The sequence below is a fragment of the Theropithecus gelada genome, chromosome 8 (genome assembly GCF_003255815.1).
Source record: "Theropithecus gelada isolate Dixy chromosome 8, Tgel_1.0, whole genome shotgun sequence".
In the NCBI taxonomy this organism is placed as follows: domain Eukaryota; kingdom Metazoa; phylum Chordata; class Mammalia; order Primates; family Cercopithecidae; genus Theropithecus; species Theropithecus gelada.
The window spans coordinates 83,500,104-83,514,353 of NC_037676.1; the positions used below are offsets into that span (position 1 = coordinate 83,500,104).

The following is a 14,250-nucleotide window of genomic DNA, read 5'->3' on the forward strand; positions in this document are numbered from 1 at the left end:
AGTTAGAGGAGAAACCATTGCCGTAGAAACAAGGAATTTAGGCATACAGCGGGCAAGATGGCAGAGGTAATGCATGGAAGAATTAAATATACCTCCCCCTACATACTGTTGAATTTATATCTTTAAGTTTGGTCAATGCAGAAGTGAGCAGGTGAACAAAAAGTGTCCTGTGGTGTCTATGGGTGGGTGAACAAAAGTACCCATCCTGCTGCTTGGGTCCTTCAGAGAAGTGCACAGAATCAGCTCCATGCTGGTTTTACAGCTCTGTGCAGGACTCTGAGGAGTTACAGGGTAGCTCTTCCCACCGCCAAAGGAAGAAGACCAGAGATAGGATCAAGAAAGCATCTTCAGTCAGATTTAGGTAGGTTATTAAATGCTGATGATTCTTCTTCAGAGCTAATCCAGAAAAATGGAAGCAATGGGCCTGACTCACTGAGATAAATAGCTTAGAGGCAAGAAAATCCATGGTTTTGTAGATTTGACTTGAAAAAATAATTAATTCTGATAGATAATAATATCCAAAAAGAGAAATGATCAAATGGTGTGAGAATCTAGGAATATTGCATGGGAGGTAGGAATGAAAAATAGAAAAGGGTAATCTACAAGAAAAGAATTTGGCCTTTTCCAGTGGGAACATACCATTTGGAGGTTTTTTATGTTTACAATTTTTAAGGACAGAGATGCTCATTATGAATGTGTCTGTGTGTTTGGGCTTGGCCAGCCTAAGATTTTGTATATAAGGAGGCTTAGGAGTAATAATGTGATTAGAAGTGGGCTTGTAATAATGTGATTATTATTAGGAGTAATAATGTGATTGAAGAGGTTGGAGTTGCTAAGGAATTTGTTTTGAGGTTGTATTGCCTGGTAAACATAATGCTTTTGCTAAGATTTTGTGTTTATTGGGGTGGCTTGGTTGCATCCTCCTGCTTCATTTCAAGCTCTGCCCTTCGGAGTTGTGCTTTTAAACCTTTGAACACTGCTCATATAAGGTATAAAAGGATTAGCCCAGACTATGTATATCTGTTGCCATGAGCTAATGACAAACGTAATATACAATAATACACATGTCTGGAAAGTAGTAAGATCTATACAAGTAAGGGAAATGTATTAATTTTATACTGAAAGCTTTTATTATAAAATGAGCCATTATGTCCTCTGCCTTATTTTGAAGCCATTCACCTTTTAATACTGTAACTTTTGCTATGCCTCATTTTCCCTCCAGCTATCCTGTAGTCCAGTTAACTCAGCAAGCACAAGTTTATGATGCATTATTTAAGGTGCTGGAAAATTTTAATGGTTAGTCATGGCAGTCATGTTGTGTAAGACTCTAACTGCTTTAAGTAAAAGCACAAAGTTCAAAATATAACTCCATCTTTATAAGTGCTTTTTTTTTTTTTTTTTTTGACATGGAGTCTCGCTCTGTCACCCAGGCTGGAGTGCAGTGGTGCGATTTTGGCTGACTGCAACCTCCGCCTCCCGGGTTCAAGTGATTCTCCTGCCTCAGCCTCCCGAGTAGCTGGGATTACAGGCGTGTGTCACCATGCCTGGCTAATTTTTGTATTTTTAGTAGAGACGGGGTTTCACCATGTTGGTAAGGCTGGTCTTGAACTCCTGACCTCGTGATCTGCCCACCTCAGCCCCACAAAGTGCTGGGATTACAGGTGTGAGCCACTGTGCCCGGCCTTATAAGTGCTTTAATTAAAACCAATCTTATTATGAAAAACAAACCAAAAAAACCTTGTATTGATGGATGGTAGCTATTGCAATTTCTTGTTTTGGCTGGATGCATTGAAGGATTTAAAATTTAATATTTAAGGTGTGCCTTAAACTGCAAGGCTCCCTGACTTATTCTCATACGGGAATTTTTGCTGCTTCAGATAGCTGACAACATGCAGATCCATACTCTATCTCTTAAGATTTTCTTTTGGAACTGATTCCAAGTGAAATTTTCTTAGGGAAGATGTGAGTAGAAGCTGGGTATGCAAAGCATGTCTATAGCAAGGAAAGCCAGATGAGTGAGGGTCAAAAAGCTGGTTATAAAATTTAAGGGAGGCACTAGGTTTAAATAAATGCATTCTCCAATCTCAGTGATTAATTTTTTTTCCTTTTTTGATCATCTGGCCATATACTTAGAAAAGACTCAGTTCCCTGAAATGGATTACTTCGAATATTCTCTGCAATAATTTAATGTGGTACTCTCCATTTCTCTACCAACTGCCTGTTGCTAAGCCACCAACACTTACTGTCCTTAGGAAGAATTAATATGCAATAATCAACTTTGTGGAAGGCATATCTATGTACATAAACTTCAACTGGGAAGTTGTCTTTATTTTTTTTTTTTTTCTCTTTTTTTTTTTTTTTTTGGAGGTTGTCTTTAAATAAAAATGACACAATATGCTCCAAAGCTGTGTGTGATTACAGAATGAGAAGCTGAAAAACTACTCACATTTATCAAGTAAAGCCTCAGAGAAATATTATGGTTTTACCACTAGGTGGAAATAGAGTAATTTTGAGTACGCTTTTTCAAGGCCATGAACTACTACTGCAGGAGTACTTCATAAACTGAAGGTGATCTAATAAATTATTTAGTTTTAATTCTCATCTCCTTAAATTCACAGATGATAAAACTAAGGTTCAGAGATATTAAGTAAAATTGCATCTGTCTTGAAAAAGGCAGTTTTCTAAGCTACTGGAAGAAGAGTTGCTAGTAATTCTTGATTCTTCAATCATTTTCATCCATAAGAAGAATGTGTTATTATCTTCCAGTGTGAAGGAAGACATGATATAACACCTGTATTACGTACGTGCTGTTACTAAAAATAATGAACAGTACAGTTACTAATGTTCTTAAGGACAGGCTAGGATAAAACTATTGTTTCTTGTTTCCTATGTCGTAATTAATCACAATCAAGTGATGATTCTCCTTCTTTCCAACAAAGAAATACTCAACCATCCCCATAAAGTTACATGAGACTTCAGTGAAATTTGTTTTCACAACATTTTTGGTTTTACACCTCATAATGGGTGCAAGGTAAGTAGCCTAGAATACGCCTTTACTTAGCGGGTGAAGAGAATACTTACTGCTTTTTCACAGCTTAAAATCCATTACCATAACTCTTGAGAAGGAAAGAATCTGAGTAGTAGAGCTTAAGGGGCATTAGGAATAATCTACTCCAATCATACATCTGTATACACATCAGATGAAGTGTCTGAAAACAAGACATTCAATGTGTTTCCCTGAGGAACAGAGCAATCACCATGCCCTTTTTTGTTCCACAAGATAAAATAACGGTTATTATTTTGGCCATATATCTTTGTTTTTTCTGTATGTTTTAACACAAAAGAACGATTTCCACTCATCACATTAGAGATTGTGTTTAAACTTAAGTTTTAGGTAAGGCCTTGGGATTAAAGGCTATTTCTTAAGTAGCTAAGTATCTAGTACTCCAGTGCCAATCTCTTTTTGATATTTCTGTAACACGTTAGATTATGATAATTTAAAAATTAGTATCAGAGTGCTGCGTCCTATTATTACTACATTCTATACGAAAACGGATAAGACATGTTGAAATGGCACATGAAGAGCTCAAACACACAGGCAGCCCTAGGAGCTCCCTGAAAGCCAGGGCTTCTCAGCAAATGATGCACTCAGCTCCCCTCGGAACACGAATGTTTTCTGAGCAGTGGGGACATGCAGACCCTTATTGGGAAAACAACTGAGTGTTAAATGGTACCACAAGGAAAACTGGTGTGACCCTAAACTTAGGGCAGGGACTTGAAAGGGATGCAGTTCAAGGGAGCAGCATGTTGGGAGATAGCAAATTAACCTCAGATTTCAATTTTGTCAAGGATGATACAAGAACTAGTAGTGTCTCGGTGACTATGGTCTACTCAGAGCTCCGTCATCAGGTGTGGTCTGATTTCATAAGGTCTTCAGTGAGTTGGACCTGGATGGGGATTCTGGTTCTACCACTGTGCACTTTCTTTGCCCTATTTTCTCTTTTGAAAAATTGGGATAACACCCCTAGCAAAAATATAGTGGAGACCAATGTCTGTAAAGTGCCCAGGAAGCACATCTAGCACTTAGTAGCTACTCAATAAATGCACATTACCTCTATCGATACGGCCAACCTGTGTGGCAACTTCCTCACCTCAGTCCAGTCCAGGGAGGTCAGTCCAGTCCAGGGAGGTCAGCTCCAACAGGCACCCGGGAACACCAAGTAATAAACTGTGAAAAGTACACTTTGAAATGTATCACGTTCTACGCACATGTATAGAGTATTATTATAGTTCAAGAGAAAGAGGGAACCCGCTGGTGTCTGAGAAGAAACCGTGAAGGGTGCACTACGAGGGGAACATAAACTAATAAAACATTCTTGAATGGCAATGACAATCACTAAAGTTGATACTTCTTGCAGTCTTTTAGTTTAGAAACCACACTTCCCGAGACGTCCCCCGTTCCAACAGGCACCTTCTGATAAAATCCTCTAGCTCAACTCAGGTATATCCCCACTATTGGGCCAGGGAGACCTGCGGATGGCGAGAGCGGGTTCTCTCAGGAGGGTGTGGATTGTGAGCTTGTCCGCTGGCAAGGAGCAGAAGGTCAGGGAGACACCGTAGTTAATCAATCAAAAAACCAAACAGCCGATCAATCACTTCCTGCAGTCCGAGGCCGGCGAGGGCTAATCGATTGGTGCGGGTATTTTGAAAGGAAAAACGGCGGTGGATAGGCTGTCAAACGGAAGGGTGAAGGAGAGGCGGGGCTGGGCCTCCAGGTGCCCCCTGTGGCTTCCTGGGCCTGCAGAGGCGCCGAAACGTGCAGGCGCCGGCGTCCGGGAGGCGTGGGGTGCGTGGGGCGAGTCCCTGCTTGCTGGTTAGCACCTCCCGACCCCGGGAAGGCCCGGGGGGCGCGCGGCGGGCGGGGCGAGGGCCGGGCGAGGCCCGCCTCCCATTGGCCGCATAGCGCCGCCCTGCGCAGACCGCCGATATAAAGCAGTCGCGGGCGCCGGGCGACTCACAGCACGCTGCCACGCCGACGCCGACCCCATTCTGTACGTCAGCCCGCCCGCGCCCACCATGGCCACAGTTCAGCAGCTGGAAGGAAGATGGCGCCTGGTGGATAGCAAAGGCTTTGATGAATACATGAAGGAGCTAGGTGAGGCACCCGACCTGGCAGCGCCTGCAACGTGGCGTGTTTGTGGCCGTCTGTCCTTCGGTCCCAGTCAGCGTGTCAGATTCCGGGGCAGGAGATGCTCGGCGACCTATCCCCAACCCCTCCCATTTTCCCCACCACGCGGCCGTTGGGTGCAGCGCGCGCAGCACCACGCGGGCAGGCGTCTAGGAGCAGGGAGCGTGCGCGCCTCCTGCCCGCCCGCGGGCCGCAAGATTCCGGAGGTAGTCCACCTCGTGATCCACCTACCTCTCTTATGCTTCTTTCCCCTCGCCCAAACAGCAGCCACTCTGCATTGCTTCCTGTCCTTTAGTGCGCGCACCCGTCACCTCACTCTGCACTTCTTTCGACCCCCTCCAGACGACCCTCTATTTCCCTGTTTTCCTCCTTTACTCATCCTTCCCCTTCCTGCTACTATCCTGGCTCTTCAATTTACCCCATCGTGGCAGCACCCACTCCCCTTTCCCTCCCTGTCGCATCTTTTGTTCCTCTCTGGCGCGCAGGTTGCCCTCCCTTCTTGGGGACGCGGTGCTGGCGCGCAGTTTCCCGCAGAAATCCTGTAGACGGGTCTGAGCGGCGCTGCAGCTTCAGCTTGTATTCCTCTGTCAGCCCCATCTCCCCCAGGTCCTCTGCTCGCCCTCAGCAGTTGAGCCGAACCCTTTGGATTGGCACCCCATGGAACACCAGGGCCCCCGAGAAGCGTGGCGCTGGCGGTGCAGACCTGCTGCTGGCACTGCCGGGCCGGGGCACCGCAGTGGGAGGGTGGCCTGTGGGAGGAGCGCAATGAGGCCGACTGTGCCTGGGGGTGGCCATGTGTTGCCATCCTGGTCTCTGCCTCTTGAGGGTGAGGGGGAAGGGGGCAGTGGGCTTTGCTGGAAAACCGTAACAGAAACTGCCTGGCCCTGCTGCGGCAAACTGCATGCAAGATGGGTGTGGCCCTGCGGAAAGCGTTCTGAGGGAGGAGAATCTCAGTAGTAAGATTCATTTCTCTCACTCAAAACAGTGCTTCATTATAAATTACTGTCCTTTTCTGTGCCAGTGACAGATTGCATGCTGATTGAGATAACTGGATAAATTGCAAACAAAAATGGACCTTTGTCACAGGCCACTAGGAAGTGAGATGGAGTTAGCATAGCATGGATCCTCTCTGGAAGGGAGCTTCCAGCCCTAAGGGACGGCTGGGACTTACAAGGTTGCTTCAGAAGCCGGTATCCACAAATGTTAACTGGTTGCTCGCTGGTGAAATAACTACTGTGGCCCTCTATTGATACCTTGTCGCCGTGGCACTTCGGAATCACTCCTTCAGTACCCTTTATCCAAGACAATGTGGTGTTAAGGCTGGTTTATGGTGAATCATAAGTGTATTTATGATACTATCAGTGAAGTAAGAAGGCAGTATTTTTCTTTTTCCTTGTAAACCTACATCAAGATGACTCTGGAAAAAGCGATTTACTGCACATGTCCAATAAATACAGTGTGTGTGTGTACAAGTTTAAGGCCCAGAGAACAAATTGTAGAAAGCAAATTGTGTGTAGGTATGGAGGGCTTGTTTCCAGGATTCTGGAGTCTTGAAGGTTGTCAAGACTCAGTTCATTAGGGAGCAGTCAGGATGTGAACAGAGCAGAGCCCATTTATTTGTCCAAAGTGAGAGTAAATAATGACTCAGTTAACAGCGTAAGGCACCAGCCCTGAGCTGGCCAAAGAGAAGGCTCCAAGGGGAACTTTAAAGCCTGGCTGAGAGTTCTTCGTCAAGACAATCACCCTGCGTAAGTTGTAGTCTCATTTATGAAACAGTGATTTGGCCTGGATCTAAGGTTTCCTTATACATGTTAACTAACTCTAAGGGGAAAGAGAGAGATCCTAAATTACATGTTAACGTTAAGGGGAAATTGATAGATCATAAATTAACATACAATTTAATATGGTATTTTATAAATTTCTATTGATTTATAAAGCTATGAAATATTTTTTATATTCAAAGGTAGGATTTTTTTTCCCCATTTGTTAGCATCAAGATTGTGCTGCTGACTTTTAAAAGATTGTGCTGTTCGAGTATCTCAGGATCGATTTCTAATTTGTATAGTCTACTAATCAAATATTTATCGAGAGCATTTCTATGCCAGACTGTGTGCTGGAGTCATAGAATGTAATGGTTGGCAGAATCCAGTAAAAAGAAAAAGATTGAGCGAACTCCTGAATTTGCAATTTTGAGTACTTTATCTCCACCTTCTATCAACTGCTTTCAGTAAATAAAATTTGGAAGTCTGCATTTCTTCCCTAACTTTCTGAAAGCCAGCATAGCAGGGTGGCCAAGAGCTCAGATTTGAAGCCAGGGTGCCTGTGCTCTTGATTCCCAGCTCCATCACTGTCCAGTTGAACGATCTTGGGCAAGTTACTTCAGTGCCTTGGGCAAGTTACTTCAGTGCCTCGCTTTCTCATCAGTAAAATGGAGACAGTAACATCTGCCTTTTACAGGGCTGTTGTAAGCTTACCTGAGTTTCATATATGTAAAGTGCTGGCTCATACCATGGGATATGTGTTTACAATAGTTATCAATAAGCAAATAAGTGAAAATATGCTGCACAAAGTGATTACAATGGAATTATATTGCTTTTATCATGTAAATGATAACTTTGGTCTTCCTGTTGTTTAACATAACATTCTACAGGAGTGGGAATAGCTTTGCGAAAAATGGGCGCAATGGCCAAGCCAGACTGTATCATCACTTGTGATGGCAAAAACCTCACCATAAAAACTGAGAGCACTTTGAAAACAACACAGTTTTCTTGTACCCTGGGAGAGAAATTTGAAGAAACCACAGCTGATGGCAGAAAAACTCAGGTCAGTCATGACATGTTATGAAATTGCAGAAGCTTCTAGAATGATAGGCTGTATCAATAACATTTTACTGTTTATAGGCAAGAACTTAATGAAAGTTATGAATTGAGTTTTGTCACATTAGCAAAAGTATCAACTTCATCGTAGAATTGGCATCTTTTATAAGCTACTAGGTTGAAAACCACAAACTATTGTGAATAAAATCAATATGGGTTAATGAAGTAGACTCAGAAAGGAGAAGGTGAAAAAGTTAATTAATGAGGTTATGAGTCATGGAAACTCTTATAATGTACTTGGAAGATAAAACATTTACTTCATTTTTGCAGACTGTCTGCAGCTTTACAGATGGTGCATTGGTTCAGCATCAGGAGTGGGATGGGAAGGAAAGCACAATAACAAGAAAATTGAAAGATGGGAAATTAGTGGTGGTAAGTGGTCAAACTGCTGTGTCTTAGCTTCTTGTGCGCATTCGTAGTTCACATAACTGTTCTGTATCACTGATCATTAACAGAACTCAGTTTGGAAGAAAAAAATAACAAGTTAAATACTAGAACACTGATTTTTTGAGACGGAGTCTCGCTCTGTCGCCCAGGCTGGAGTGCAGTGGCCGGATCTCAGCTCACTGCGAGCTCCGCCTCCCGGGTGCACGCCATTCTCCTGCCTCAGCCTCCCGAGTAGCTGGGACTACAGGCGCCTGCCACCTCGCCCGGCTAGTTTTTTTTGTTGTTTTTTTTTTTAGTAGAGACGGAGTTTCACCGTGTTAGCCAGGGTGGTCTCGATCTCCTGACCTCGTGATCCACCTGTCCCAGCCTCCCAAAGTGCTGGGATTACAGGCTGGAGCCACCGCACCCGGCCAGGAACACTGATTATTAAGAAAGTCCTAGTGGAGATAGAGAAGTGACATGACATAGCAGAGGATTTGGCTGGCGTCTGGGGGAGTTCTTGCTTTGCTGCCACATTACAGTGAAATCTTGGCAAGCCCCCAAACTGCTCTCTTAGACACACATTTTTCTGTATCTTTAAGGAATATTTGCCATGACCAAAAGAATAAAGATATATTCAACACATTAGTTTTCTGTAAAACATGCATATTATAAGCAAAGCAACAGCTTCTAGCTTCTCTCAAATCCGTGAATCCTGAAAGAAATTTTCTCCATCTATGAATTAGATTACGTGATTTTGTGGGACTTTGATTCTAATGTTTTAACACCACCACTGCTGGAATATAAGGCTAACCTAACTCTTTAATGTCTTTCCTTCTCCTAGGACTGTGTCATGAACAATGTCACCTGTACTCGGATCTATGAAAAAGTAGAATAAAAATTCCATCATCACTTTGGACAGGAATTAACTAAGAGAATGACCAAGCTCAGTTCAATGAGCAAATCTCCATACTGTTTTTTTTTTTTTCATTACTGTGTTCAGTTATCTTTATCACAAACATTTTATGTGTAGCTGTTTCAAAGTGTGTTGGATTAATTAGGATCATCCCTTGGTTAATAAAGAAATGTGTTTGTGCTAATACATGTTGTATGCATTCTTTAAACCTTACAGGAAATTAGTGATGAGGTTTAATAATTATTAACTGAGTAAAGGCTGGGGAAGTCTTGAGGGTACTATATTAAGATGACACTCTAGCAATTTAAATAGCTACTCTTACAGGAAATACTGTACCAATTATTTAAGCTTTCCCTATACTATTTGAAGTTTGTATGAACTCAGGAATCTTGAATTTCTGGCAGAGACCATTCTCAATAAAAGGTGGCTACAACATAAACGTTATGATTCAAATTAGAGCAAAGGTTTAATTAACCAGCATTGACTAAAATATTTTTTGTGTGTATTTATATACACATATAAATAATATACTATGTATAGAATAATCAGAATTCTAGTGAGTCTCTGTTTCTTGGTCCCCAGTGCAAATATCCACAGTTCACATTTGGAGAAGCAGGCTGTTGGCCCTGAGCTAAAGCTTTGCATAAATGATCTTTAGGGCAAACGTTAAAGGGCTAGTATGACTATCCATTCTGCAAGTAAGAAAACTGGTTTTTGACTAACTAGTTCAAGGATAGGAGGTAGTAGAGCTGGATTGACAACCTATATCTCATCAAGTCTACTCAATGTGTTCAGTCATTCTACAAGGCTGCCTCTTTGCAGCTTGTGCAGAGATCTTGTCTAAAGTCCCTAAGTATACTAATTGAGACTTGTGAAACCACCCTCCATGTGAAGACTATGAGTCATATATGGCTATTGAACTTTTGAAGTGTGACTAGTCTGAAATGAGATGTACATAGGGGATTTCAAAGGCTTAGTACACAAAGTAAAATGCCTTAATGATTTTTTGGTATTGATTGCATATTAAAATAAATTATAATAATAAAGTTAATTTTACCCATTTTTTTAATGTGGCTAGGGAAAATGTAAAAATTGCATGTACTTCCATTTCAGTCACGCTTATTTCAGTCTCTATGCTAGGGTTCTTTCATCCACATTTTCTGCTTCTCATAATCATATGCGTTGATTGACATTCTCCCTGAACCAAACATGATTGAGAAGTGGAAAATGTAGATGAACGAAGAACCCTAGCATAGAGACTGAAATAAGCATGATTGAAATTCACATAGGAAGTCTAAGTCAACACTGTCCAATAAAAAATACGACAAAAATGAAAGTTAGCACAGGACCCATAATATAGTAAAGGCTTAATGTCCCACCAGCACTGCCCAATATAACTTTATTTGACACGGAAATGCTCTTTAATATCTGCACTGTCCACTGAGGTAGCCACTAGCCCTAAGTGAGTATTGAGCACTTGAAATGTGTTGAGTGCAACTGAGGAACTGGATTTTTAATTTAGTTTTTATTAACTAAAATGTAAATTTTAAGTACCCACATGTAGTTAGTGACTCTTAATTTGGACAGCATGGGATGTTTGCAAAATTGAAGTTCTTATGTTTAAAAATTTCAGACCTGTTCCTCTTGCAGTATTCTCTCTCTGGATTCATGGGAATGTCATGTTTCCAGTGTTTAGGCTAAATGTCTAATCTTTGATTATTTCTTTCCCATCTTAAATCTAATCCATTAGCAAATTATTTGTTTTACCATCAGAATATACCTAGAATTCAATTGCTTCTCACCTCTTTCACAGATACCACCCTCATTCAGACAACACCATCATCTCTCCCCTTCTCTGCCATTTTGCAACTTTATTCTCCCAAAGCTATCATTTTAAAACACAGGTTACAACATGTTACTCCTCTGTTGAGAACCCTCTACTGGCCTCTCATTTCACTTAGGAGTAGAAGCTAAGATCTTCATAGAGTTTCTATCTGATTTGCCTGTGTCTTTCACCTTCCCAGCACCCCCTCCTTATTTCATCTGCCACTGTCCCCTCAAATATTCCCTCAAACCTTGGCCAATGTTGATGCAAATGTGCTCTTGCCTCAGGGCCTTTGCACTTGTTTCCTCGGCCTGAAACACTCTTCCCCAAGGAGGCTGCAGCCCACACTTTCTCCCTTCCTTAGAGTCTCTTCCCTAAAGGTCACCCTAGCAGTGAGTCATTCCCAGACCACATGATGCATCAGAGCTGCCACTCCTCCCCCGCATTCTCTCCCTGAGCTGCTTTATTTTTTCCTCATAGTCCTCACCTTTATCATCAGTTCTAACTATACATTTACTTGTTTTATTTCTTAATTTTTTTGGGTATTGTCTGTCTCTGCAATAGAAAGTAAGTCTTATGAAGAAGGGACTTTGTTTCTAACAGTACACACACTCTAGTATGCAATTAGGGGAGAACCTGACTTACAAAAGATGCTTCATACATATTTGTTAAATGAACGAATTTGTTAATAAATTAATGGATTCCTGACGTCTATTTAGCACATTTTATATTATTTAAGACCCGTTATGATATTGCTTCAATTGACTTTATTAAAACCATATTTCTTACTTTTTTACAAATGATTCAACTTTAATCAGGTCTCTTACCCCAGAATAGTGCGCTTGATGACTGTGGGATAAGGATGTTTGAAATATGAAGCAAGGAATTCAGCCTTGCTTCCAAACTGGCATGTCATGGCACTCTGGCCACCAAAAAATAGGCTACCCAGTTTTGATCAATGTATACAGTTTATTTTACTGCAACTAAGCACTCTGTTAACAGGCAACGCCTGTCAAGCAGAACTGGACCTGAGGTGTTTGTAGAACATGGTGAAGAATATAATTTGCCAGAAGAAAGACAGTTTAACACAAGTCAGCCTCTCACTAAAGAAAAATATACAGGAGAAAGATGACAACTTTTGTATTATGTCCTTGAGCACCATGAGGGCATCAACTGTTCTCTTCAAGTGAAGTCCGAGTGCCTGCGGATGAATGGTTGTAGTGAATTGCCACTGTGAGACCTTTGCAGGCAAAATGAGCATTGTTTTATGCTAGTAGTGATTATGATGATGCATCTATTGCTAACATTGTCAAGGATTTCTTGAGTCTCAATCTCTTTAACTGTTTTCTCAAAATTCTGGTATTTGAAATTGTGCTATGACCAAGAAAAGGTTGAGAACCATCTTGTTGGCACCTAGACTTTGATGCTGCCAAGTCAACTTAGACTATTACTCAATTCTTGCTGCTCATAAACCAATGATTCTTAATGTCTATTCCATTTTGAATTCACTTTTAAGTTCATGAGAATAATTATAGTGTTTCCTTGGGTTTCATGAATTCTCTGTTCTCCTTTTCTAACACTGCCCTCTTAGAATTCACTGCCATTTGGTGGGTCATGGGTGAAGTGAGTTGGTAGAAAGGGCTGATGAAGCTGGTGAACTGGTTTGGAAAGCTGAGTGACATGTATTTTGAAATGTTGTGAAAGGCAAAGTGGTATGACTTGCAGCTGGTCACACAGCAACTGGAAAATAATTGGAGTCTTATGATAACTGGTCTGCCAGGCTCTGTCACCAGATCTTATGTAAACATTTGCTTTTGATCCAGTCTCTCTCCTCCTCCCATGGCCTCCTCCCCTCATACCTCCTTCTCCCATACTGCATACTTGGAAAATGTCTGAAAAGAGGATAATTCTTTTTTTTTTTTTTTTTTTTTTGAGACAGAGTCTCGCTCTGTCGCCCAGGCTGGAGTGCAGTGGCCGGATCTCAGCTCACTGCAAGCTCCGCCTCCCGGGTTTACGACATTCTCCTGCCTCAGCCTCCTGAGTAGCTGGGACTACAGGTGCCCGCCACCTCGCCTGGCTAGTTTTTTGTATTTTTTTAGTAGAGACGGGGTTTCACCGTGTTAGCCAGGATGGTCTCGATCTCCTGACTTTGTGATCCGCCCATCTCGGCCTCCCAAAGTGCTGGGATTACAGGCTTGAGCCACCACGCCCGGCCGAGGATAATTCTTAAGCAACGTTTTTTAAAGGTGCTGGCAACACATGGCATGGTGAATAAGATAGAGTACGGCGAAGGTTCTTTCTGATGGAACTGACATTCTAGTGTGAGATGATGTGTCTTAGTCTGTCCTGTGCTGCTGTGACAGAATACTTGAGACTGGGTAATTTATAAAGAACAGAAATTTATCTCATATTTCTCGAGGCTGGGAAGTCAAAACTTCAGGGATCTGATTTGGTGAGGGCCTTCTTGATACGTCATCCCAAGGCGGAGGGTGGAAAGACAAGAGAGAGTAAGAGAACAAGAGGGGACTGAAATCACTTTCACAACAAGCCCACTCTTGAGATAACCACCCCACTCCAGAGATAATGACATTAATCTATTCATGAAGGCAGAGCCGTTGTGACCTAATCACCTCTTATTAGGCCCCACCTCCTATCAGTGTTGCATTAGGGATTACATTTCCAACACATGAACTTTGGGGAACACAGTCAAACCATAGCGTGATGAAACATACATGATTCAAATAAATGGCAGGGCGATAAGTGCAGCTAAAAATATAAAACCAAGTAGAGTGATAAGGAGTGAAAGTGGTGGAATCTGTTAGGTTGGTGCAAAAGTAATTGCAGTTTTTTGCCATGACTTTGAAGTGCAAAAACTGCAATTATGTTTGCACCAACTTAATACTTTATATGGGATGGTCAGGGAAGGCCTCTTAGAAAAGGTAGTGTTTGGACTGAGACCTGAATAATGAGAGAAGTAGGTAGGCAAGTGAACATCTGGAGCAACAGTGTTCTAGGCAGAGGGACTAGGTGCTGCAGAAGCCCTGAGGTGGGGACTGACAGAACCACAGAGTGACAGAAG

At 42.1% G+C, this 14,250-nt stretch overlaps 1 protein-coding gene across 3 annotated transcripts; it reads left to right on the forward strand.

The window, feature by feature from the left end:
* Positions 1 to 4,869: 4,869 nt before the first annotated feature.
* On the forward strand, positions 4,870 to 9,889 carry FABP5 (fatty acid binding protein 5). Of its 3 annotated transcripts, none has more exons than XM_025395060.1 (4): positions 4,870 to 5,155; positions 7,839 to 8,011; positions 8,335 to 8,443; positions 9,275 to 9,889. In XM_025395060.1, exons 1-4 carry the CDS (start codon positions 5,077 to 5,079, stop codon positions 9,313 to 9,315), a joined length of 402 nt encoding a protein of 133 aa, XP_025250845.1. In that variant the 5' UTR covers positions 4,870 to 5,076; the 3' UTR covers positions 9,316 to 9,889. The 3 variants fall into 3 exon arrangements, with proteins under 3 accessions (XP_025250845.1, XP_025250844.1, XP_025250846.1); XM_025395059.1 differs by having other exon boundaries at positions 8,335 to 8,436; positions 9,275 to 9,532; XM_025395061.1 differs by having other exon boundaries at positions 7,839 to 8,015; positions 8,335 to 8,436; positions 9,275 to 9,358.
* The last annotated feature ends 4,361 nt before the right edge of the window (positions 9,890 to 14,250 follow it).

Bases quoted from the DNA above. Each gene is read 5' to 3' on its own strand.
- FABP5 (XM_025395059.1), top strand. From the start codon at position 5,077: ATGGCCACAGTTCAGCAGCTGGAAGGAAGATGGCGCCTGGTGGATAGC. The intron at 5,156-7,838 runs GTGAGGCACCCG...AACATTCTACAG, and splicing joins TGAATACATGAAGGAGCTAG to GAGTGGGAATAGCTTTGCGA. The intron at 8,437-9,274 runs GTAAGTGGTCAA...TCCTTCTCCTAG, and splicing joins AAGATGGGAAATTAGTGGTG to GACTGTGTCATGAACAATGT.